The following is a 20617-nucleotide window of genomic DNA, read 5'->3' as shown; positions in this document are numbered from 1 at the left end:
CATATGCATATTTTTCTGTGGGCTGACTTCTGAGAAGAGATTCTGAATCAAAATTAGATTGTCAGGAAAGATGAGGATAAGGAAGAAATTATAGAATACTGACCATGTGTTTGAGAAAGACAAGCAGAACTGAATTTGACCACTGTTTTGTTTCCTCTGCTTTAACTTCAGTTTAATTAATTAGAAGACATATATATATATATATTAACTTCAGATCAACAAGCATTATTTTGGGACACCTACTGTAAATCCTGCCTTGTGAGACTATAGAAGAGTCATTGTTGCCGTTTGCCAAAGTGGTTGTAGTTTGGGGCTACATGAGATAGGCTGGGAAGTTATTAGATATGCATGAAATAGTCTAGGCAGTATTTTATTAATTGCTTAAATAAAAATAATAAAGAGGCTAAAATATATGGTAAAGGCTGTGAGAGGTTATAATAAGATGACATCAGTGTCTGGAGCAACTGGGGAAGAATTCATAGACTAGACATAGAAGGGTTATTACAGTTAAGTACATAACGGAAGGCACACATGTATTCCAGGAGTTGGGAAGAGAATCACCTATAGAGATAGGAATATGTATTTTGTGATCTTATAATGGTAATGGGAAATTATCCTTCACACATCAGCCTTTCATGTCAGAAAACTGGGTTCAAATCCTGGCTCTATACAAGTTATGTAATCTTGTACAAGTTAAATTTTATTTCACTTCTGGTGCAGAGGAATAAGTTATTCACACTCAAAGTTCATAATGCATTCTCAAAATTGGTCTATGTCAGGTGCCTCTCCTATTATTTATTTACTTATGTACCTTTCTCTCCATATCCTGGGAAGGACTTGACCTTGGGCAGGGCAGCTTTGTGTAGCAGAAGGGATCCTCCAAAGGGTTGCCAGATGAAGGCTGTCTGCTGACTGTACTCCCAGCAGCAGGGACAAGTTCTCTACTGAAGGGGATCTGGGCAGTGCATCTTCATGTCCATCGAAGTGACGAAACTCAGCTATCAGTTCTAATAGTCTGTCTGTTGATTCTATCAACTTTTCTAGATAAATGTTTTCATTGTTTGCAAACAATGAGTTTCAGCTCTTCCCATCTTATTCTTAGATCTCCTTTTCTTTCTTTATGGTGTTAGTGAGAAACTCCAGTGCTATGTTCAGTAGCAACAGTGACAGTGGTCATATTTTCATTATTAATAGTATTTAAAGGAATACAATAAAATTTTATTCATTAAGTGTAATAATTATTGTCGATTTTTCAATGATCCTGTGGAGATAAGAATATTCCTGTCTTTCCTTAGTTTACTAAGTTTTTAAAAAAAGTATAAATACGTTTTGGACTATATCATATGATTTTTCTGCATTGGTTGAGAATATTGTTTTTATTCTTTTAGTCTATTAATGTGATAAATAACATTGATATTTTTATGTTGTGTCATGCTTGTACTTCTTAGATAATCCATTATTGATCATAATATATACAAAAACACCACAATATTATATTCAGTTTGTTAATTTTATTTATGGGTTTTGGCATCTACTTAAATATTTTTACTTAATAGACTTTTCTTTTTTAAGAGCAGTTTTAGGTTTACAGCAAAATTGAGAGGGATATACAGAGGTTTCCCATGTATACCCTGCCCCACCTCATACATACCCTCCCTCATTATCAACATCCAAACCAAAATGGTACATTTGTTCCAATTGATGAACCTACATTGATACATCATAATCATCTTAGGGCAGTGGGTTTGGACAGGAGTATAATGACATGTATCCATTATTATAATGTTATATAGAGTATTTTCATTGCCATAAAAATCCCCTGTGCTCTGCCTATCCCTGCCTCTTTCTAACACCTAGCAACCACTGATCTTTTTACTGTCTCCATAGTTTTGCCTTTTCCAGAATGTCATATAGTTGGAATCATGCAGTCTGTAGCATTTTCAGATTGGCTTCCTTCACTTAGTAATATGCATTTAATTTTCCTCCATGTCTTTTCATGGCTTGATACCTCCTTTCTTTTTAGCATTGAATAATATTCTATTGTCTGGATGTAACCACAGTTCATCCATTTACCTACTGAAGGACATCTCAGTTGCTTCTAAGTTTTGAAAATTATGAACAAAGCTGTTATAAACATCCATGTGAGGTTTTTGTGTGGACATATGTTTTTATTTAAAACAAATAAACACCAAGATGTATTTTTTTCTGATATTCAAAAGAAAATAGAGTTGAACCATGGCTCAACATTCATGAATTTGGTATCTAACACTGGTGGATTTTCATCTGTTAAATCAATAAATCTCGCATGGTCATGGTATATAATCTTATTATTTAATAGTCCTCTTTTTTATAATTCTACATTTTTATTTCATATTGCTAATATATCAACTTCTTAAATATATTTATCATCCTCATTTAAAATTGTTGGTTGCATACTCCAACATCTTTGCTTCACTTCGTTTTGTGCACCGTTGCCTGCAAGAATTCTGGTATTCTGGACAAAGACAAGAACATTGTAACAGGGAAATATAATGGCTTCTCTTTGGAAGTATTGAGTTTGAGTAGGGTAGTGGGACACCTAAGGGGAATGTTTTGAAGGAGGTTAGGAAGAGGAGAATAGAGGTTGGGAGGAGGACGGGAAGAAAAGATTGTGAGCAATGAAAGGAGGCAGTCATAGAGGTTGAGAGCTGAGAGGTATCAGAACATTGCCTCTGCCTACACAGGCTTCTTGCAAGCTCCCCCCTTCTCAGCTTGCTCTTTGCAGATCCCTAGGACTGGTTCCGATTTTGCCTCACATTGAAGTGCAGTCCAGCTGAAGCTGGAGATTGCTCTCTCAATGGACTTCCTTTTCCTTTTCATCTGAGCTTGGCAGCCCTATAGGGGAGGGGAGAGGAGCAGAAAGGTGGGAAAGTAAAGCCTTGGTTTTTAAAAATCCACTTGCCTTCTAAGCACTTAGGGAGCTGGTGGAAAACCTAATTCCCACTCCTAGAAATTCTTATTATTAGGTCTGAAACCTTTCTTTTAAACTTCCTAGATTCTGAATCAGGTGGTCCAGGGGCCAAACTTTGAGAAAATTGGAGAGGAAAAGAACTACCCAGATCTGGTCTGTATGGAGAGGGGCAGACAATGTGGTGGGGCCTTGGATTCCTGCACTCTACTCTCTGCTGTCCCCAACATTTCATAGCACCTGGAAAGGTAAACTTCCGGCTCCTTTCAGCTAGGTTTCTCTCTGGTTACTCCAGTTCAGGGAAAGGAGTGTCATAGGGACTCTGGGAACATCTGGTAAGTATTTATTTATTTATTTATTTTTAAAAAATATATTTTATTGATTTTTTACAGAGAGAAAGGGAGAGAGATAGAGAGTTAGAAACATCGATGAGAGAGAAACATCGATCAGCTGCCTCCTGCACATCTCCTACTGGGGATATGCCCGCAACCCAGGTACATGCCCTTGACCGGAATCGAACCTGGGACCTTTCAGTCCGCAGGCCGACGCTCTATCCACTGAGCCATACCGGTTTCGGCATGGTAAGTATTTATTGATTAAAACAATCTTCTGCTGAACATGTGATCTTTTGGAACCACCTGGCTAGAAAGTAAGATTAGTTCAGATATTCCCAACTTTTCGATAATCGTGCTATCAGTTCAAAGCAACCTGTAAAAAGACTAAAATCTGGGACGTTGAGTAGGTAAACAGATAAGCTGAAAAGCAGGTGGCGGTGGAGCTGCAGGTGACAACAGAATTGCAGCTGGCAGGCATGAGCATGTTTCCCCTACAGGTCTGTAGAGTGGTATTAAACCAAACAAATAGAGCTGGGAAAATAAAAAATGCTTCTGGGTATTTGACCCTAGGAATTCAAGGGAAAGTATTTTTGTTTTCTTGTCACCGAGTGAAGCAAAGCTACTGGCCTGTTTTTCTACTGGAATAGAGGCTGGACCTTCTGATTTCACCAACAGTGAGGATCACCAGCCCTGCCCAAGTCACCAGCTGATTCTGCATGCAAAAATCTAGTTCAAATTTGGGAAAACAGTTGGCTATGGAGAAAAGGATGTTTTACTGTGTATGTTATTTCACACTGAGAAATGTTCCTAATACATTTGCTTTTTAAAAAAAGTTATGTGTACCTAGAAGTATTCTTGAAAATAGGGTTGATATAAAATCTTTGAAAGTAAAGTCACATTTTGAGTTTACCAGAGGATTTAGAAATATAATATTTGTAAGTTGGAGAATCACTTTGTTAGGCAGATGTCCTACTGCTTTTGTTTGTTTTGTTAGTCCATTTAAAAAAATGATTGCTGTGTTTAAAGTGAAGTCTATTGGAGTTATCTTCTGTAGTCTGAGTCACTTGGCTATTTCTTTATTTATCCATTAATTCATTTATTTCAGCTTTATCAAAGTATTGTTCACAAGTACTTTGTAAGATCTTTAAAGTATACATTGTGGTGACTCAATATACTTATACACTGTGAAAGGATTTCCCCCATCTAGTTGATTAACACATTCACCACATGCTTAGCAAATTTACCCTTTTGTGTGTGTGAGAACGTTTAAGCTCTACTCTCTTATCAAACTTCAATTATACAAGACATTTCTCAACTATCATCACCACTTTTTACATTAGGTCCTCAGATCTTATTCATCTTATAGCTGAAAGTTTACCAACCTTTATCAGCCTCTCCTTACTTTCCTCTGCGCCATTCACTGGCAGCCGCTTTTCTATGCCTGTTTATATGAGTTCTACTATGCATTCAGTCATTCATTCATCTTGGGTTCTGTGCATAAGTGATACCATGCAGTCTTTGTCTTTGTCTGGCTTATCTCACTTGGTTTAATGCCCTCAAGGTCTATCAATATGTCTCAAATTGCAGGATTTCCTTTATTTTCATGGCTGAATAATATTCCACCCTACACATATCATACACCTTCTTTATCTATTCATCTGTTGATGGACACTCAGGTTGTTTTATTGCTTGGCTATTGTGCATTATGCTGCAATAAACATGGGAGTGCAAATACCTCTTTGATATCCTATTTTAATTTTCCTTGAAGTGGGATTCCTAGATTATATGATAGTTCTATTTTTAATTTTTTTGAGGAATCACCTTCCCACCAACAGTGGACAAGGATTTCCTTTCCTTCACACCCTTGCCCACAACTGCTATCTTGACTCTTTGATGATGCTCATTGTAACAGGTGTGAGGTGATATCTCATTGTGGTTTTCATTTGCATTTGTCTGCTTATTAGTAATGTTGAGCACCTTTCCATGTACACATTGGCCATTTGTATGTCTTCTCTGGAAATATGTGTATACAATTTCTTTGCCAATTTTTAATCAGATTTTTTGTTGATATTGAGTTATATGAATTCCATATATAATTTGGATATTAACTTCTTATCAGATATGACTTGCAATTTTTTTCTCTCATTTCATAATTGCCTTATTTATTTATTTTTTACTTATTTATATAATTCTCACTTGAGGACGTGCTTTTATTAATTTTAGAGAGAGAGAGGAAGGAGAGGGAGAGAAAGAGAGGAATATTGATCAACTGCCTCCTGTTTGCAACCTGACTGGGGATCAAACACGCAACCTGGATACATGCCCTAACCGGGAATTGAACCCATGACCTTTTGGTGCACAGGATGATGCTCTAACCAACTGAGCTAACCAAAAAAGCCAGGGAAGTTGCCTTTTATTTTTTGACAGTTTTCTTTGTTGCACAGAAATTTTAGTAGAAGGAAGAAAATATCTACTTAGTGGGAGTGGAAATAAATCAAGTAGAGAAAATAGAAAAGATCAATAAAAGTAAAAGCTGGTATTTTGAAAGGATAAACAAAATAGACAAATCTTTATCTAGACTTACCAAGAAAAAAAAGGACACAAAATGAAATTATAAATGAAAGAGGAGACATTATAACTAATACTGCACAAACATTAAGGATCAAAAGAGACCACTATGAATAATTAGATGCCAAATTGGACACTACAAAAATTGGATAAATTCATAGAAATATGCAACCTATTAAAACTGAACCATAAAGAAGTAGGAAATCTGAACAGACTACTTACATGTAAGGACATTGAATCCGTAATCAAAGACCACCCATCAAAAAAAGTCCAGAACCAGCTGAATTCACTGGTGAGATCCATGAAACATTCAAAAAAGAACTAATACCAATGCTTCTCAAACTCTTCCAAAAAATTGAAGAGCAGGGAATACTCTCAAACTCATTTTACAAGGACAGTATCACCCTAATACCAAAATCAGACAAGGGCAGTACAAGAAAAGAAAATTATAGCCTAAATCTCTCAACAACATACTAGCAAACTAAATTCAACAACACATGAAAGGGCTCATACACCATGGTCAAGTAGGATTTATTCCAGGGATATAAGGATGGTTTAGCACGTGAAAATCAATGAATGAGATTCACCACATTAACAAAATGAATGATAAAAATCACGTAAAAGTCTCAATAGCTACAGAAAAAGTATTAGGCAAAATTCTGTATCCATTCATGATAAAAAAAAAAAAACTTTCAGCAAAGTGACTAGAGAGGGAATGTACCTTAACATAATAAAGGCATGCAGGAGGCAGCTGATCAGGGATTCTCTCTCATCATTGATGTTTCTATCTCTCTCTCCCCCTCTCCCTTCCTCTCTGATATCAATAAAAATATTAAAAAATAAAGGTGATATAAGACAAACCCACTGCTAATATAATACTCAATGGTGAAACACTGAAAGCTTTCCTCTAGATCAGGAACAAGTCAAGAGTTCCCACTCTCACTATCTTTTTGTTGTTGATAATCCTCCCCTGAGGATTTTTTTCCATTGATCTTTTAGGAGGGTGGGAGAGAGGGGAGAGAGAGAGAGAGAGAGAGAGAGAGAGAGAGAGAGAGAGAGAGAGAGAGAGGAGAGGAGAGGAGAGGAGAGGAGAGGAGAGGAGAGGAGAGGAGAGGAGAGGAGAGGAGAGGAGAGGAGAGGAGAGGAGAAGAGAAGAGAAGAGAAGAGAAGAGAAGAGAAGAGAAGAGAAGAGAAGAGAAGAGAAGAGAAGAGAAGAGAAGAGAAGAGATCAATTGGTTGCCTCCCACACACACTCCTGACCAGGGCTGGGGATCAAAAAAGCAACCCAGGTACGTGCCCACTCTCACTATTTTTATTCAACATAGTGTTAGAAGTCCTAGCCAGAGCACTTAGGTGAGGCAAAGAAATACAAGACATCCAAACTGGAAAAGAAGTAAAACTACCTCTACTTGCAATGACATAATATCGTAAGTAGGAAACCCTAAAGACTTCACCAAATAAACTGTTAGGGCTAATACATTTAGTAAAGTTGCAGGACTCCAATCAACATATAAAAATAAGTTGCACTTCTACACACTAACAATGAAATATCAGAAAGGGAAATTAGAAACAATCCCATTTAAAATTGCATCCAAAATGTCTAGGAATAAATTTATCCGAGGAGGTGAAAGGTCTGCACACTGAAAACTATACTATACTGATAAAAGAAATGGATGAAGATTCAAAAAATTGGGAAATATTCCATGCTCATGGATTGGAAGAATTTATATTGTTAAAATGTCCTTATTACCCAAAGTAATCCAAAAGTTCAATGTAATTCCTATCAAAATTTCAAAGGCATTTTTTCACAGAAATAGAACATACAATTCTAAAATTTGTGTGGAACCACAAGAGACCCTGAACAGCCCAAGCAATCTTGAGAAAGAACAACAAAGCTGGAGTCATCATACTTCCTGATATTATATACAAAGCTACAGTAATCAGAACAGTGTGAACAGAATAGAGAGCCCAGGACTACCCACCTATATGGTCAATTAATGTATTACAAAGGAGGAAAGAATATACAATGGGGAAAGGGCATTCTCTTCAATAAATGGTATTGGGAAAACTGGATCCCTATCTTATGCCATACACCAAAATCTACTCAAAAATGGATTTAAGACTTGAATGTAAGATCTGAAACCATGAAACTCCTAGAAGGAAACATAGGGGGGTAAGCTCCTTGACATCAGTATTGGAATGATTTTTTGGATTTGACACCAAAAGCAAAGGCAAAGGCAAAGCAAACTATAAAACAAAGACTACAGAACAAAAAAAGCTTCTGCTAGCCCTAACTGGTTTGGCCCAGTGGATAGAGCGTCGGCTAAGAGTCCCAGGTTCGATTCCGGTCAAGGGCATGTACCGTGGTTATTGGCGCATCCCCAGTAGTGGGTGTGTAGGAGGCAGCTGATGGATGTTTTTAACTATCCCTCTCCCTTCTTCTCTGTAAAAAAATCAATAAAATATATTTTTTTAAAAAGCTTCTGTTCATAGAGGAGCTACTCTGTGCAGAACTCATTTTTTTATTTAAATTTCTTTATTGATTAAGTTATTACATATGAATCCTTATCCCCACATTACCCCCCATCCCCCACTCTCATGCCCTCACCCCTCTGTTGTCTGTGTCCATTGGACTAGGCCAGTGGTTGGCAAACTGCGGCTCGTGAGCCACATGCGGCTCTTTGGCCCCTTGAGTGTGGCTCTTCCACAAAATACCACGTGCGGGCGCATACATACAGTGCGATTGAAACTTCGTGGCCCATGCGCAGAAGTCGGTATTTTGTGGAAGAGCCACACTCAAGGGACCAAAGAGCCACATGTGGCTCTCGAGCCACAGTTTGCGGACCACTGGTTAGGCCTATATGCTTGCATATAAGTCCTTTGGTTGATCTCTCCCCTTTACCCCCACCCTCCCCTACCTTCCCTCTGAGGTCTGATCGATGCTTCTCTGTCTCTGGATCTGTTTTTATTTATCAGCTTATGTTGTTCATTATATTCCATAAATGAGTGAGATCATGTGAATATTTATCTTTCTCTGACTGGCTTATTTCACTTAGCATAATGCTCTCCAGTTCCATCCATGCTGTTGCAAATGGTAAGAGAAAGTACTTTGTGGGGATGGATCAATAGTATTAAGATAACAAGACATTGAGATTTTAGTCATAAGAATGAGGTTTAATTTGAGAATAATTGTATAGTATTGCCATTAAAATAATGGGGTAAAAAGAAGCTAATAGGAAAATATATAGAGTAAAAAGGGCACATGCAAGCCTTGTTGCTGCTGTTGTCCTTATGTGGTTTTCTGGGGGATTGTCCTGCCTTGCTCTGCTGGTCATTCCTTTCATAAGGACAGGGACTCTTGTTAACCTTGTTTTCTCCACAGACTAAACCTCCCTCAAACGAACAGGTGGAATCCGCACTAGTGTTTGCCCACGGCAGTGGCGGGGTTAATCCTGGAAGACTTCACGCAGTGATGTTTTTACAATTTTTCTTATTCCAGACATGAACTTTATAAGGGAAACCAAGAGACCTTGGGCAACAGTAGCCCAGGAGGATTTGATAGCAAATCATCCAGTTTTCTCTGACTTCAGTTACTGATCACATTGGCTTTATTTTTCACACATCTCTAACTTTAACTTCTTTACAAGGGGCTTCTGGGGAAACAATAATTTCTGTTTTTCCCCCCCAGACAGCAAAAGGGAGGCCTAGATGAGGTATATAACATGATTTAGCCTTCACTGTTCTCTTATTTCTCATGTGATTCTGCTTTAAATGCTCAGATTTTGTGGAGACATAGTTAGCTCTGTCCTCACACCACAGGAAAATGTTTCCTCCGTGCTTTGGTGGCAACATAACTTTCTGAGTGGCAGGACTTTGATTTAAGATGGCAGTGCATTGATGTAGCCATTTGTGTAGACAGACGGAAGTACAGATTTAGTGTAAATGTGTTTACACAGTCATGAATACTGCACATTCGCACCAAATACATTTTTCTACAAAGAAAATTTATTTTTTCCTAATACTTGTTTAAGATAAGCATTCCTCATTTCAAATGCCCTTTTACAAATGTCTTAGAAAAAAAAATGAAGTGACCCAGTTTTAGAAACTTTGAGGCCATTATTTTTGGTTTTGGAAAATGGACTTCTTATTGTGTATAGAAGAAAACCCAAGAGAGCATCTAGTTTAGATGATGGCACACGTCTTGGCTTGGCTGCCACAGCAACCTACCACAGAATGGTGTCTTAAACAACAGACATTTATTTCTCACAGTTTGGGAGAGTAGATGTCTAGGATCAACATGCCAGCAGGTTTGGTTCTGATGAAGCTCTCTTCCTGGCTTACAGATGGCCACCCTCTTGCTGTGTGCTCACAAGGCCTTTACTCTGTGCATGTAGAAAGCGGAAGAGATGGCTGGTGTCTCATCCTTGTCATAAAAGGACACTGCTCCTATTGGATTAGGGCCCCACCCTTCTGACTCATTCAACCTTAATTACCTTCCTGAAGGCCCTATCCCCAAATTCAGTAAAATTTAGGATTGGACTTCAACCTATGAATTTGGGAGAACACAATTCAGTCTACAAGAGTGCAAATGCCCAAGATCCTATAATTAAAAAGTAAGATATATAATACCCTAGCCCAACAGCCTACATGTCTGACCACAGATTTAAAAAGATGACCACACTAGCATCTGGTGAGTCAGGTTCTTACAAGCATGGGAGGGACTGACTCTGCTTGTTCCAAACCCATTCCTTAAAAGCTGGATCTGCTTGTGCCACTGTGTCTGCAGCAATGCAGTTCACTCTGAATCTTGACTTTTGTACCAGGGGCAGCAGTTTCTCAGTTCCTTCAGAGTTTATGCTCCAAGCTCAGTCTTCATCAGTTCACCTGCTGAGAGTTCTTCCTCCAGTGTGCACACTCTGCAAAATGCCTGCAGTTGTTTCTTCGAATTCTCTCTGGTCTGCAGGCTCCCTGTTTCTCTGACTTGTACTGCAACAGTGGGGTATAGAAGTGGAAATAGTTGGGGGTTGGGCTTGATTTTATTTTTAGAATGGAAGGGAATCTGTAACAATAATGAGCACAATACTTCCACACAATTGGTTTAATTAATCAAAAGTCTTGGGCTCTTGTTCTGGGATTGCCTCTTTCTTTCATTCATGCATTCAGTTACTCAATCAACAAACTGTTACCTACTATGTATCAGGCATGGTAATAGATTATAGGGACGTGACAATGAACAAACAGATATAATTTCTGTTCTCTGAGAATTTATAAGTGGTGGGATCGTGAGCAAGTTCCTTGGTCTTTCTGAGATTTATTTCCCTCTTCCTAAGGAAGGACAATTAAAATGGTAAATCATCAATGTTGAAAGGGATTGATTTTTAAGATTTTTATTTTTTTCTCTAATTACTGGAATAATTATTTCTCTTAAGGAACTGGAAGATCCAAAAACAGCATACATAAGAAAAATTAAAGTCACCTGTGATCCATGATAAATAGTGTTCATCTTTTGCTGTGTTTCTTCCCAGACTGTTGCTACATCTATGAATACACATGTGTGTACACACATATATTTTTGTTTAGAAAATTTGGCATCATTTGTAGTCTGGTTTGAAATGGAGGTTTTTTCTTAGTATTATTTTATAGATATTTTTTATGTCATTGAATATTATTAGTATGCTTGTTAATGGCAGCTTGGTGATCTATCATATAGACATATCATAATATTTAACTATCTCATTTAGGACATTTAACTTTATTTTCTCATTTTCACTAATATAAACATATGGCAATACATGCCTCTGATTGCTTCCTCAATATAAATTCATAGAAGTAGGATTGTCAGCTCAAACAAGTTTTTGCCTGTTGAATATATATTGCAAAATTTCCATCCAGGAAGCTTGTGTCAATTTATATGCCTATTAGCTACATACAAGAGTCTTGGTTTTTTTTCTGTATCTTCACCAGCATAGATTATATTTTGAAAATCTGTGCTTTTTTAAGAGATGAAAATGTATATATTTTTAAGTTTAAAAATTACAACGTAGAATTTGGATGAACTTTTTATGTATCTTTTAGCTATTTCCATGTCTGTAATTCCTATTTATATCCTTTGCCTATTTTAATATTGTTTTTTTCCTTATAAATTTGTTAGAGCACTCTTTCTCTTAAAGTTATTAAACTATTTTTTTTATGTATTGCAAATATTTTTCCTATTTTTTGGTTTGCCTCTTACACACAGGGTGGGGCAAAGTAGGTGTACAGTTGTGAATATGCAAAACAGAGTTTTTCTTATACTATCATTATTATTTATTGATTATTGTATTATTTTCCATAAGCATATGCATTTCAGATTAACAACACATTTTTTAAATTATAGCTATTAGTTCTGCTTCTTTTGATTTGTTGTTTAGAAAACTTTTAGATCACACAGTTAGATATATTTTTCTAGTTTCTTTTTGGTTGTAAAGTATCGAGTCTATTTTGGGAATTTCTGTGTCTGTTTATTCTGCCACGTTATATTTGTTCTGGTCTTTTGTATACAAGGTTTCCAGTACCATTTCCCCTTCCTCCTTTTTGTCCTAATCCTCTACATTGTAGAAAGTGTCTCTACCTTGACTTTCACAGTGATTTTCTGTGTTGATTCTGGTTTTGAACTTCTGTGAAAGACCTTCAAAATTAAGCTATGGTATGTTTACTGTCCTTACTTTATTAACTCAGACAGTACATCTTCATCTTAATCAGTTGTCCTATCTTATCTTTTAACTTTTATCTTCAGTTTGAATTTTCTTAATGACATGAAACATGTACCATTTGAAACTTTCTTCTATTTTTCTAGTAAATATTTTGCCATGAAAATAATCCCTGATGTCTCTCCTCTTTGAGAGTTTTTCCAAAGTCCTGTTTTGCATTATAGAGTTTTTTCATAGGTGCCACTCATCCCTGGCAGAACAGAAATCTATTATGTAGGCCTGCCACATGTCCCCAGTGTGTGTGGCTTGGCTTTGGATCTTCTCATAGAATCTTCTGAGCATCTTCTGATCCAATTTTGTCTGTGGGACTTGGTGTATTTTCACTCATTCTAGGGTGAGGACCACAAATACCAAGAGTCTGACATCCAAGGCTTCCCGAGAATGACTGACTGACAAGAGAGAGGGTTTCCATCTCCCAGGAAGAAGGGGAAGGTGCCCAGGAAGAGCCCAACTTCACACTCTAAGGTTGAGGGGGGTCGGGGCTGAGCCCCAGACCATTTTAGTGGCCCAGCAGCCCAGGTAGGAGGTCTGCAACTTGGGCCTTGGGCAGTTCTAGCAGAGGAGTTTTATTTCTTCCTTCTCTGTGTTGGTAAAGCCTCCTCCAGGACCCAGTTTTCTCTTCCTAGGTTTTTAGTTGGTCCACCGTCCACTCTAGGTTTCTGTATCCAACCTCCCTCCTATGGAACTCAGGAAAGGTACACCACTCTGGGAAAGAAGCCCACTCATCAGAGGAATCCCCACCACTCTCTTTGGTTTGTGTGCAATTAACCTTGACTTCCTAGTGAAGTTATGCTATGGCTTGTCTGGGGCTCAGCCCTGGCACCCCTCAACCTCGAAGTGTGAAGGGCACCTTCCCTTTCTTCCTAAGGGATGGAAACCCTCTCTCTCTCATCAGTCAGTCATTCTCGGGAAGCCTTAGATGTCAGACTCTTGGTATTTGTGGTCCTCACCCTAGAATGAGTAGAAATACAGCAAACATTTAGGTGGAGATACCTAGAAATTGGTAGCATGTGAGAACCACTCTTCTGTAATTATCAGGCTGTTTCAGATTTTTTTCTTATAGTTCCTGGCTTATTTTAGTGGGTTTCTAGAGGAGATATAATTAGATACCTAGGATGAAATAAGATGGTGAAGACCTAACTAGGAAATCAGGAATGGATCCTAAAGCTTATTTGAAATAACACCTCTCTTGCCAGCCTCACAACTGTGATTTGAGGATAAAATGAGCTGGTAAATGTGAAAAAATTTTAAAGGCTGTTTAGAGCATTATACAACTACAAAGTCGCTTTATCTCCACATTTTATGAGACCAAAATCAGGAGCCTTGGAAGCAAATTTGAGTTGCAATTTCTTTTTTTTTTTTAAGTTATATGTGATAATGGAAGATGTCTATTTAAGTGAAGCACAAAGCCATTCTATTTCCATGTGGTTCGCCCTCTTCTTTCACAGCAGCACATCTGAAATAGAGGTTTGTCTTGTTCCCCCCCAAGAGAAGGCTGGCCTGAATTTCCACTTTAGACTAGTTCTTTGAGTGCCAAGAGATTGTTTCAGCAAAAAAAAACCCAATCTGCAGATAGGTCTGCCCCCGCACAATGCCAGCCATCGGGGGCAAGAGCTCTAATTAAAATGGAAGAGTTGGTAATTTTCGGCCTATCTGGGAAGCTTAAAGCTGATGTGGTTTGAATGAAAGTAATGACTTTTGCTTAAAATGCAAATATTAATGCAAAAAAAAAAAAAAAAGAGCTGGGACTGACTCGGTGCAATTGAAAGATTATAATTTCTTTTTCATGCCTTCCCTTCGAGTAATTGTCCTTTTTCCTCCTGAAACTCTGCACTATATGCATTTAACATGCAGGACACTTTTTTCTCTTTACTGTTTCTTCCAGTTGGCAGCATGTCTGTCTTTTTAAAGTATTAGAAACAGTGCAAATGTTAAGTATTAATAAATCTTCGAAAAAGTCGTAAGGATTTGTTGTTGTGTATGTTTATTTGTGTGGTGTGAGCCAGTTTCAGAAGTAGCTTTCTCCCAGGTCTTCTCAGTTTGGTTGTCTGGATAGCGTTTGTCACCCAGCCCCATAGTCTCATTTTAGACACGAAGAGCAAAAGTGACCACATTGTGAAAAGCACACATGTTTACCCTGACATATTTGTTTCTACCAAAATAAAGTTTTAAAATTTGAATTAACATGCATTGCTTTGGTGTAAGGATGCATACCTAATTACCAAGTATTGCAATAAAAACGTGTGTTTTGAACATTAAGACATTTACAAAGGTAGATGGAAATGTGGTTAATTATACTAGTACTGTACATGTGAAAAGCATTCCAGCTCCTTGCTATTTTTTTACTAATTACAATCATTGTGAGTAAAAAGTATACTTAATGAGGAGTTACAATGGCTTGAACAATGCAAAGTTATTGTTATAGTTAAGGCAAACTTATAGCAAGAAAAAATTAAAACTACCCATATTTCCTCTACCCTAATAAATCATGCTCCCCCCACCTCTTATTGATATACTAATGATGTTTTATATAGTTGCAATTACAGTATATGAGCACCATTGAGTTTAGCATTTTTCATTCAACATTCATTATGTAGAAAACATGTCTTTTTTCAATTTCCAACTGCACATTATGGCTTTCTGGGGGTGTTTGACAAACACGCATTTGTTTCCCATTATTTATTCTCTTATCTTTTTTAAAAATATATTTTTATTGATTTCAGAGAGGAAGGGAGAGGGAGAGAGAGATAGAAACATCAATGATGAGAGCGACTCATTGATCAGCTGCCTCCTGCACACCTCCTATTAGGGACCGAGACCACAACCTGGGCATGTACCCTTGACCGGAATCGAACCCAGGACTCTTCAGTCCACAGGCCAATGCTCTAGCCACTGAGCCAAACCAGCTAGGGCTGGCATTATTTTTGTTTGTTTTTAGATAATACCAAAATGAACATCTTTGCTCAAATTTAATTTTAACTTTCTGTGGGGGAAGGTTTTATTTTTAGAATAAATGGAAGGAAGTGAGATTACCATGCCAAATGTCAAGCAATTGAGTTAGTTAAGTGGTGGAGAACAGCCAGGTGAAGGAAGTCACTGTAGGTGACTCAGAGTGTCCTGCCTGGAGAAAGGAGTGAGTGAGCCATGGTGGGGAGGAGGGGGGCGGGGAAGCGAGGGGGGTAAGGAAGGCTCACACCGTTGCACCCTGCTGTTGAATGGTGCTGAAGACACCCCAGTGCTGAGGCTGGGCAGGTGTTGAGTGCCCCAGACATTCTGCTGGGAACCTCTTTCTTTTTCTCCACCAGCATCCTTAGGAAATGGCTTTGGGTGTGAATCAGACTGACTGGGAGGGCCACTCCTCACGCCTCTCATTGTCTTTGGAGTTTTTACTTCCAGTCCCAAGTCAGGGTTGGCTGGTGCATGGGGGGCATTGGATCTGGCCTAGGCAGCCTGGAAAAAGCAGTGCTGCAAGGGGAAAGAGATGACCACATAAAAGGGCCATACCTGCAGTATCATTCCCAAATCAGGCTCTGTTTCACTTCACCCACACACAGGGCAAAAGTAGTACCTACAGGGGAGTCAGTCCTCCTTCCATCAGAGTTGGAGCTGGGGGAGCTGATGGAGAAAAACCAGCATTTATGAACAGCATTTGGTAACATTTGATAATACTCCTTAAACCCCAACATCTCTCCTCGTAGCATGGCTTCATAGCAGAGTTTACTATTTATTTCTGTTTCTTTTCAGTTAACAAGTTCTTGCTAGTTTATCAAACTGCAATTAAATAACCCAGTGAACTCTGCCTTTGCTGGGAAGAGTCTTTATAAAATAAGGGTAATATTTTAGGAAAGAGAAAGAAAAAAAAACAGCCATAAAAAGGCTGCATTATGAGATTTCCAATTTTGCCACAAGTTTATTCTCTGGGAATCCAGGGCTTTGAATAGATTGATGATGTAGGAACTGTGATAAGAAATTTTTCTATGGTAACAAATGAAAAATTGAAAACCCACTTCAGCCATATTTGAGTTCTCATTATTATCACTTTGTCTTTTCACCAAGTACCTGTCTGCTGTGCTTTTCACCAGCCCAGGCTCTGTGGCCACAGTCAGCAGCTTGTAGGTTTTCTTCTTTTTTGAATGTTGTTGTCTATAGCAGTATATTCCTAATGTTACCACTACCCCTTCTTACAAAAGGCATACAGGACTGTAGGAAATGTGTACATATTTTAGTAGTCAACATATTCATCTGGAAAAAGAAAAAATACCAGTTTGCACTGAGTCATTCTCAAAAATGTGGAGACTGAACAGTAGAGTTGAAATCATTTGACACGGGTTCACATAGGTCTCTATTTCTCTGTCCTACTAATCTTCCAGATAAGCCTGGCTTTAAAATTACTATGCATCCTAACCCTGGCCAGTGTGGTTCAGTTGGTTGAGCACCACCCCATCCGATGAAGGGTCATGGGTTCAATTCCCAGTCAGGGCACATACTCTGTGAGTTCTGTTCCCCCACTGGGGTGTGTATGGGAGGCAAGTGAGCAACTGATCGATGTTTCTTTCTCACATTGATGTTTCTCTCTTCCTTTCTCTCTCGCTCTCAAAAAAATTCAATTAAAATAAATAAAATTACTATGCATCCTAGAAATGGATACAAATGTATTACGAATCAAACTTCAGTGCTTCTACATATTTTTCATGTTACAATAGCACTTTTAAACCCATTTAAAGGCCTTCAAAGTATTCAGGGACTGTTTAGAAGCACAGTGTTCTTGCTCTAAGCATAAAAAAAGAATTAAAAAAGTGATTAATGAGGAAAACCAGACAGGAAGGATTTACAATATATCTTGTAAACAAGAGGCAATTTGCTGTGTGGCTAATCAATGAAGACAAACCATCATCCGGGAGATTGGCTAGAACCCAACTGTCAGTAAGGGCAAAATGGAGTTGAGGCCTGGAAAAGGAGAAATAATCTCTGAGTAAAAGAAGGGGATGGAGGATTAGAATTAGGTAGAAATGAATTCAAGGCAAATTCACATTATAGATTCCATATATAAGTAGAATCTAATGAACAAAATAAAATGATAAACAAAATAGATCCAGAGACAAAGAAGCATGGAACAGACTGGCGAATCTCAGAGCGAGTGAAGGAGGAGGGGAGATGAGATTAACCAGAGAATTTAAATGCATATATGCATAACCCATAGACACAGACACTAGTGCGGTGCAGGCCTGGTTGGGGCAGGGCTGAGCAGAATGGAGGGAGTCAATGGGGTGGGGGTGGGGGATGGGGATATCTGTAATACTTTCAATAATAAAGGTAAATTAGAAAAAAATCACATTATAGAGACTATAGTAGAACTGCAATGTTCTTTAAAGTCGAAGGGATTTTGGGTGGAGTCTCAATTGAACAAAAGAGTAGAGGAAAGATGTGACTAAAGAAGGGTCAGTTTCTCCAGGCTGAGCGTGGACTCCTCAGCAGGCAGAAATCGATAGTCCTGCCAATCCTGCAGGACAGGAGGCGGAGCTTGAGCTCTGAGCAGACCTCAGATGAGCAGATGATATTTTTTGTTTGCTCATGACATCTGACATTGGGAAGCTCTTTTGATAGCTTATTATTGAGGTTCAGGCACGGGAACCAAGGAGATGGCTTCTGTTGGAGATGCTGTGGTGCCTGACTCCCGGAGGCATGGCTCCTTAGGGCAGGGCACAGAAGTGAGAGAGAAAGTAGAGAACCTGGCTCTTCATCATAGTTGATCCCTGTATGATTCCTTCTGCTAACCTCTTCTTACTTTTGATAACAATTAAATATATTATCTATTCCAAGCTAAAAGATCCCAAAGCTCTTACCTTTCTTCATTAAGTGTGTTTTCTAATCCTCAAATTATGTTGGCTTTATGACCTTGGGCAGGTCACTAAACCTATCTGAGCTTTATCCCACTTAACTCACAGGAGCGTGCAGAAGTGTTTTCTAATAAAAGTGCTTCTTGGCATTTGCAGTCATGGCCGCGTTTGCAAGGATTTAAAATGCCTTCTCTTTTTCAGTATCTGCTTTTGCTTTTCCTTCCCAGAGTCGAAAACATGCAAGCAAAGTCCGACTGTACTACATGCTTCACCCCAGGGACGGTGGGTGTCCTGCCAAGAGGCTCCGGTCAGAAAATGTGAGTATCTGGCACCTTGTGATATCCTTAGGCAATTTGTTGTGTTTGCTAAGAACTTTGCAGATCAAGGAATTGTAGCCACATCCAGCTTAGTGGGAAAGCTGAGTGAGTGGAAACAGTTCTCATTAAGTATTATAAAAAATATTACATGTAAGGAAGCCTTCCCTTTTTCCTGCCAGAACTTGCCAATGTGGTAATGAGGACTTTTTGATGATACTGCGCTGGGACCAGGCAGAGGTCCCTAAAGAATGCACAGAAGTGCCAGTACAGAGAGGGGCTGAGTGAGAGAGATAAGAGCCATCAGAAGACAGAGTAGGGGACATGACCTAAGAGGCAAACCTGCTAGAATAACAGATACTTTGCTTTTTACATATTTTATTTTCTCTTTGGTGTGTAAAACAGGATGCCAATTTGTTCATTTATAATGAGGACTGTACATATCTTGCAAATAAAAAATAATCAGTTCTTTATTTCTGTGAGTCTGTTTTGTTTGTTCATTTGTTTTGATTTTCTAAGAAAAATTCCATGTATAAGTGAAATCATGTGGTATTTGCCTTTCTCTGTATGACTTATTTCAATTAACATAATACCCTCTACATCCATTCATGTTGTTGCAAATGGATTTCATTATTTTTTATCACTGAGCAATATTCTAATATATATAAACATCTTATTTATCCATTCAACCCATTCATCTAGCAATGGACACATAGGTTGCTTTCATATTTTGGCTATTACTAGTAATGCTGCAATGAATATAGGTGGGCATATATCTTTTCAAACTAGTGTTTTCATTTTCTTTGGATGAATACCCAGAAGTGTAATTGCTGGGTTGCATAGTAGCTCTATTTTTAGGTTTTTGAGGCATTTCCATACTGTTTTCCATAGTGGCTGCACCAATTTGCAGTCCTACCAACAATGAGAGACATATTCATAGCTATGAGAAACACTGAGGATTAAACACAGAAATTCCTTATCCTCTGAGTCTGGAGGAGGCTGCAGATATAGAATTTATACCCTTCTCAGCTTGTGATCCTGTTTCCTTTGCTGCAACATGGATGCCTGTCTTCTTTTTTAAAAATTAATACATAATCATTGAAGAAACTTGACAAAAGCTGTACCTGTATATTCTTCACAAGGAAGAAAAGAGAGAGGGAGAATGACATATGACCAAAGAGAGTGAGCACCCAGACTGGTGTTGTTAATGGATTCCAAGCATGCCTGTTAGCATCACAAAGTGAACCGCTCATATACAGATACTGGTAATCTGGAACACTGTAGAGATTTCTTTTTCTGCCTCAGTGAAGCAGCATTTAGAGCTTGTTGGAGGGAAAGGATGCCATGAATACTTTGCAAGTGCTAAGACATGGGACTGAGTCTAGTTCCGCCAGTGCTCAGCCTTATGGCCTTGGACAGGTAATTGATCTCTGTGAGCCTCAGTTTCCCCAATACCTCTAAATAATCATACTTTCTCACTGGGATTTTGAATATGAAATGAAAGAATAGGTAGTGAGGTGCATTGTTACATGTCAGGCACTGAGGAAGGAGAGGTTAATAAGACACAGACTTGTATAAAAGAAACTCATAATATAGTGAGGGAGATTAACATCGTATAAAAAAATAGCTATAATGCCACCGTGTAGGTGTTTCTTAACATTCTTCACAAAGTCCCATGGAAACAAAGGACAAGTGATTATGCCAGGACAATCCTACCAGGGAAGCTGTTACTCAAGAGTTGGCATTTGAGTTGGGGTCTTTGGGCTTGAATGGATTGTACTGATGGAGGCAGTAGGAGTGAGAAAGGAAGACAGGGGCATTCTATCAAAAGGATGTATGAAAGCACAGGAGAGTCGGCCTAAGCCAG

General features: G+C 38.5%; 1 protein-coding gene across 1 annotated transcript in view; it reads left to right on the top strand.

Moving 5' to 3' along the window:
- ZMAT4 (zinc finger matrin-type 4) overlaps nucleotides 1-20617 on the top strand; it is a 325358-nt gene that overhangs the window by 107141 nt on the left and 197600 nt on the right. Inside the window, exon 3 of the mRNA XM_036296611.1 lies at nucleotides 18664-18753. Within this exon, the coding sequence (XP_036152504.1) occupies nucleotides 18664-18753 (90 nt within the window). The remainder of the gene's footprint in view (nucleotides 1-18663; nucleotides 18754-20617) is intronic.

Source organism: Myotis myotis, unplaced genomic scaffold, assembly GCF_014108235.1.
Source record: "Myotis myotis isolate mMyoMyo1 unplaced genomic scaffold, mMyoMyo1.p scaffold_m19_p_3, whole genome shotgun sequence".
NCBI classification, from domain to species: domain Eukaryota; kingdom Metazoa; phylum Chordata; class Mammalia; order Chiroptera; family Vespertilionidae; genus Myotis; species Myotis myotis.
The sequence above is the reverse complement of the archived record's forward strand: the minus strand, read 5'-3'. Positions and strand labels throughout refer to the sequence as shown.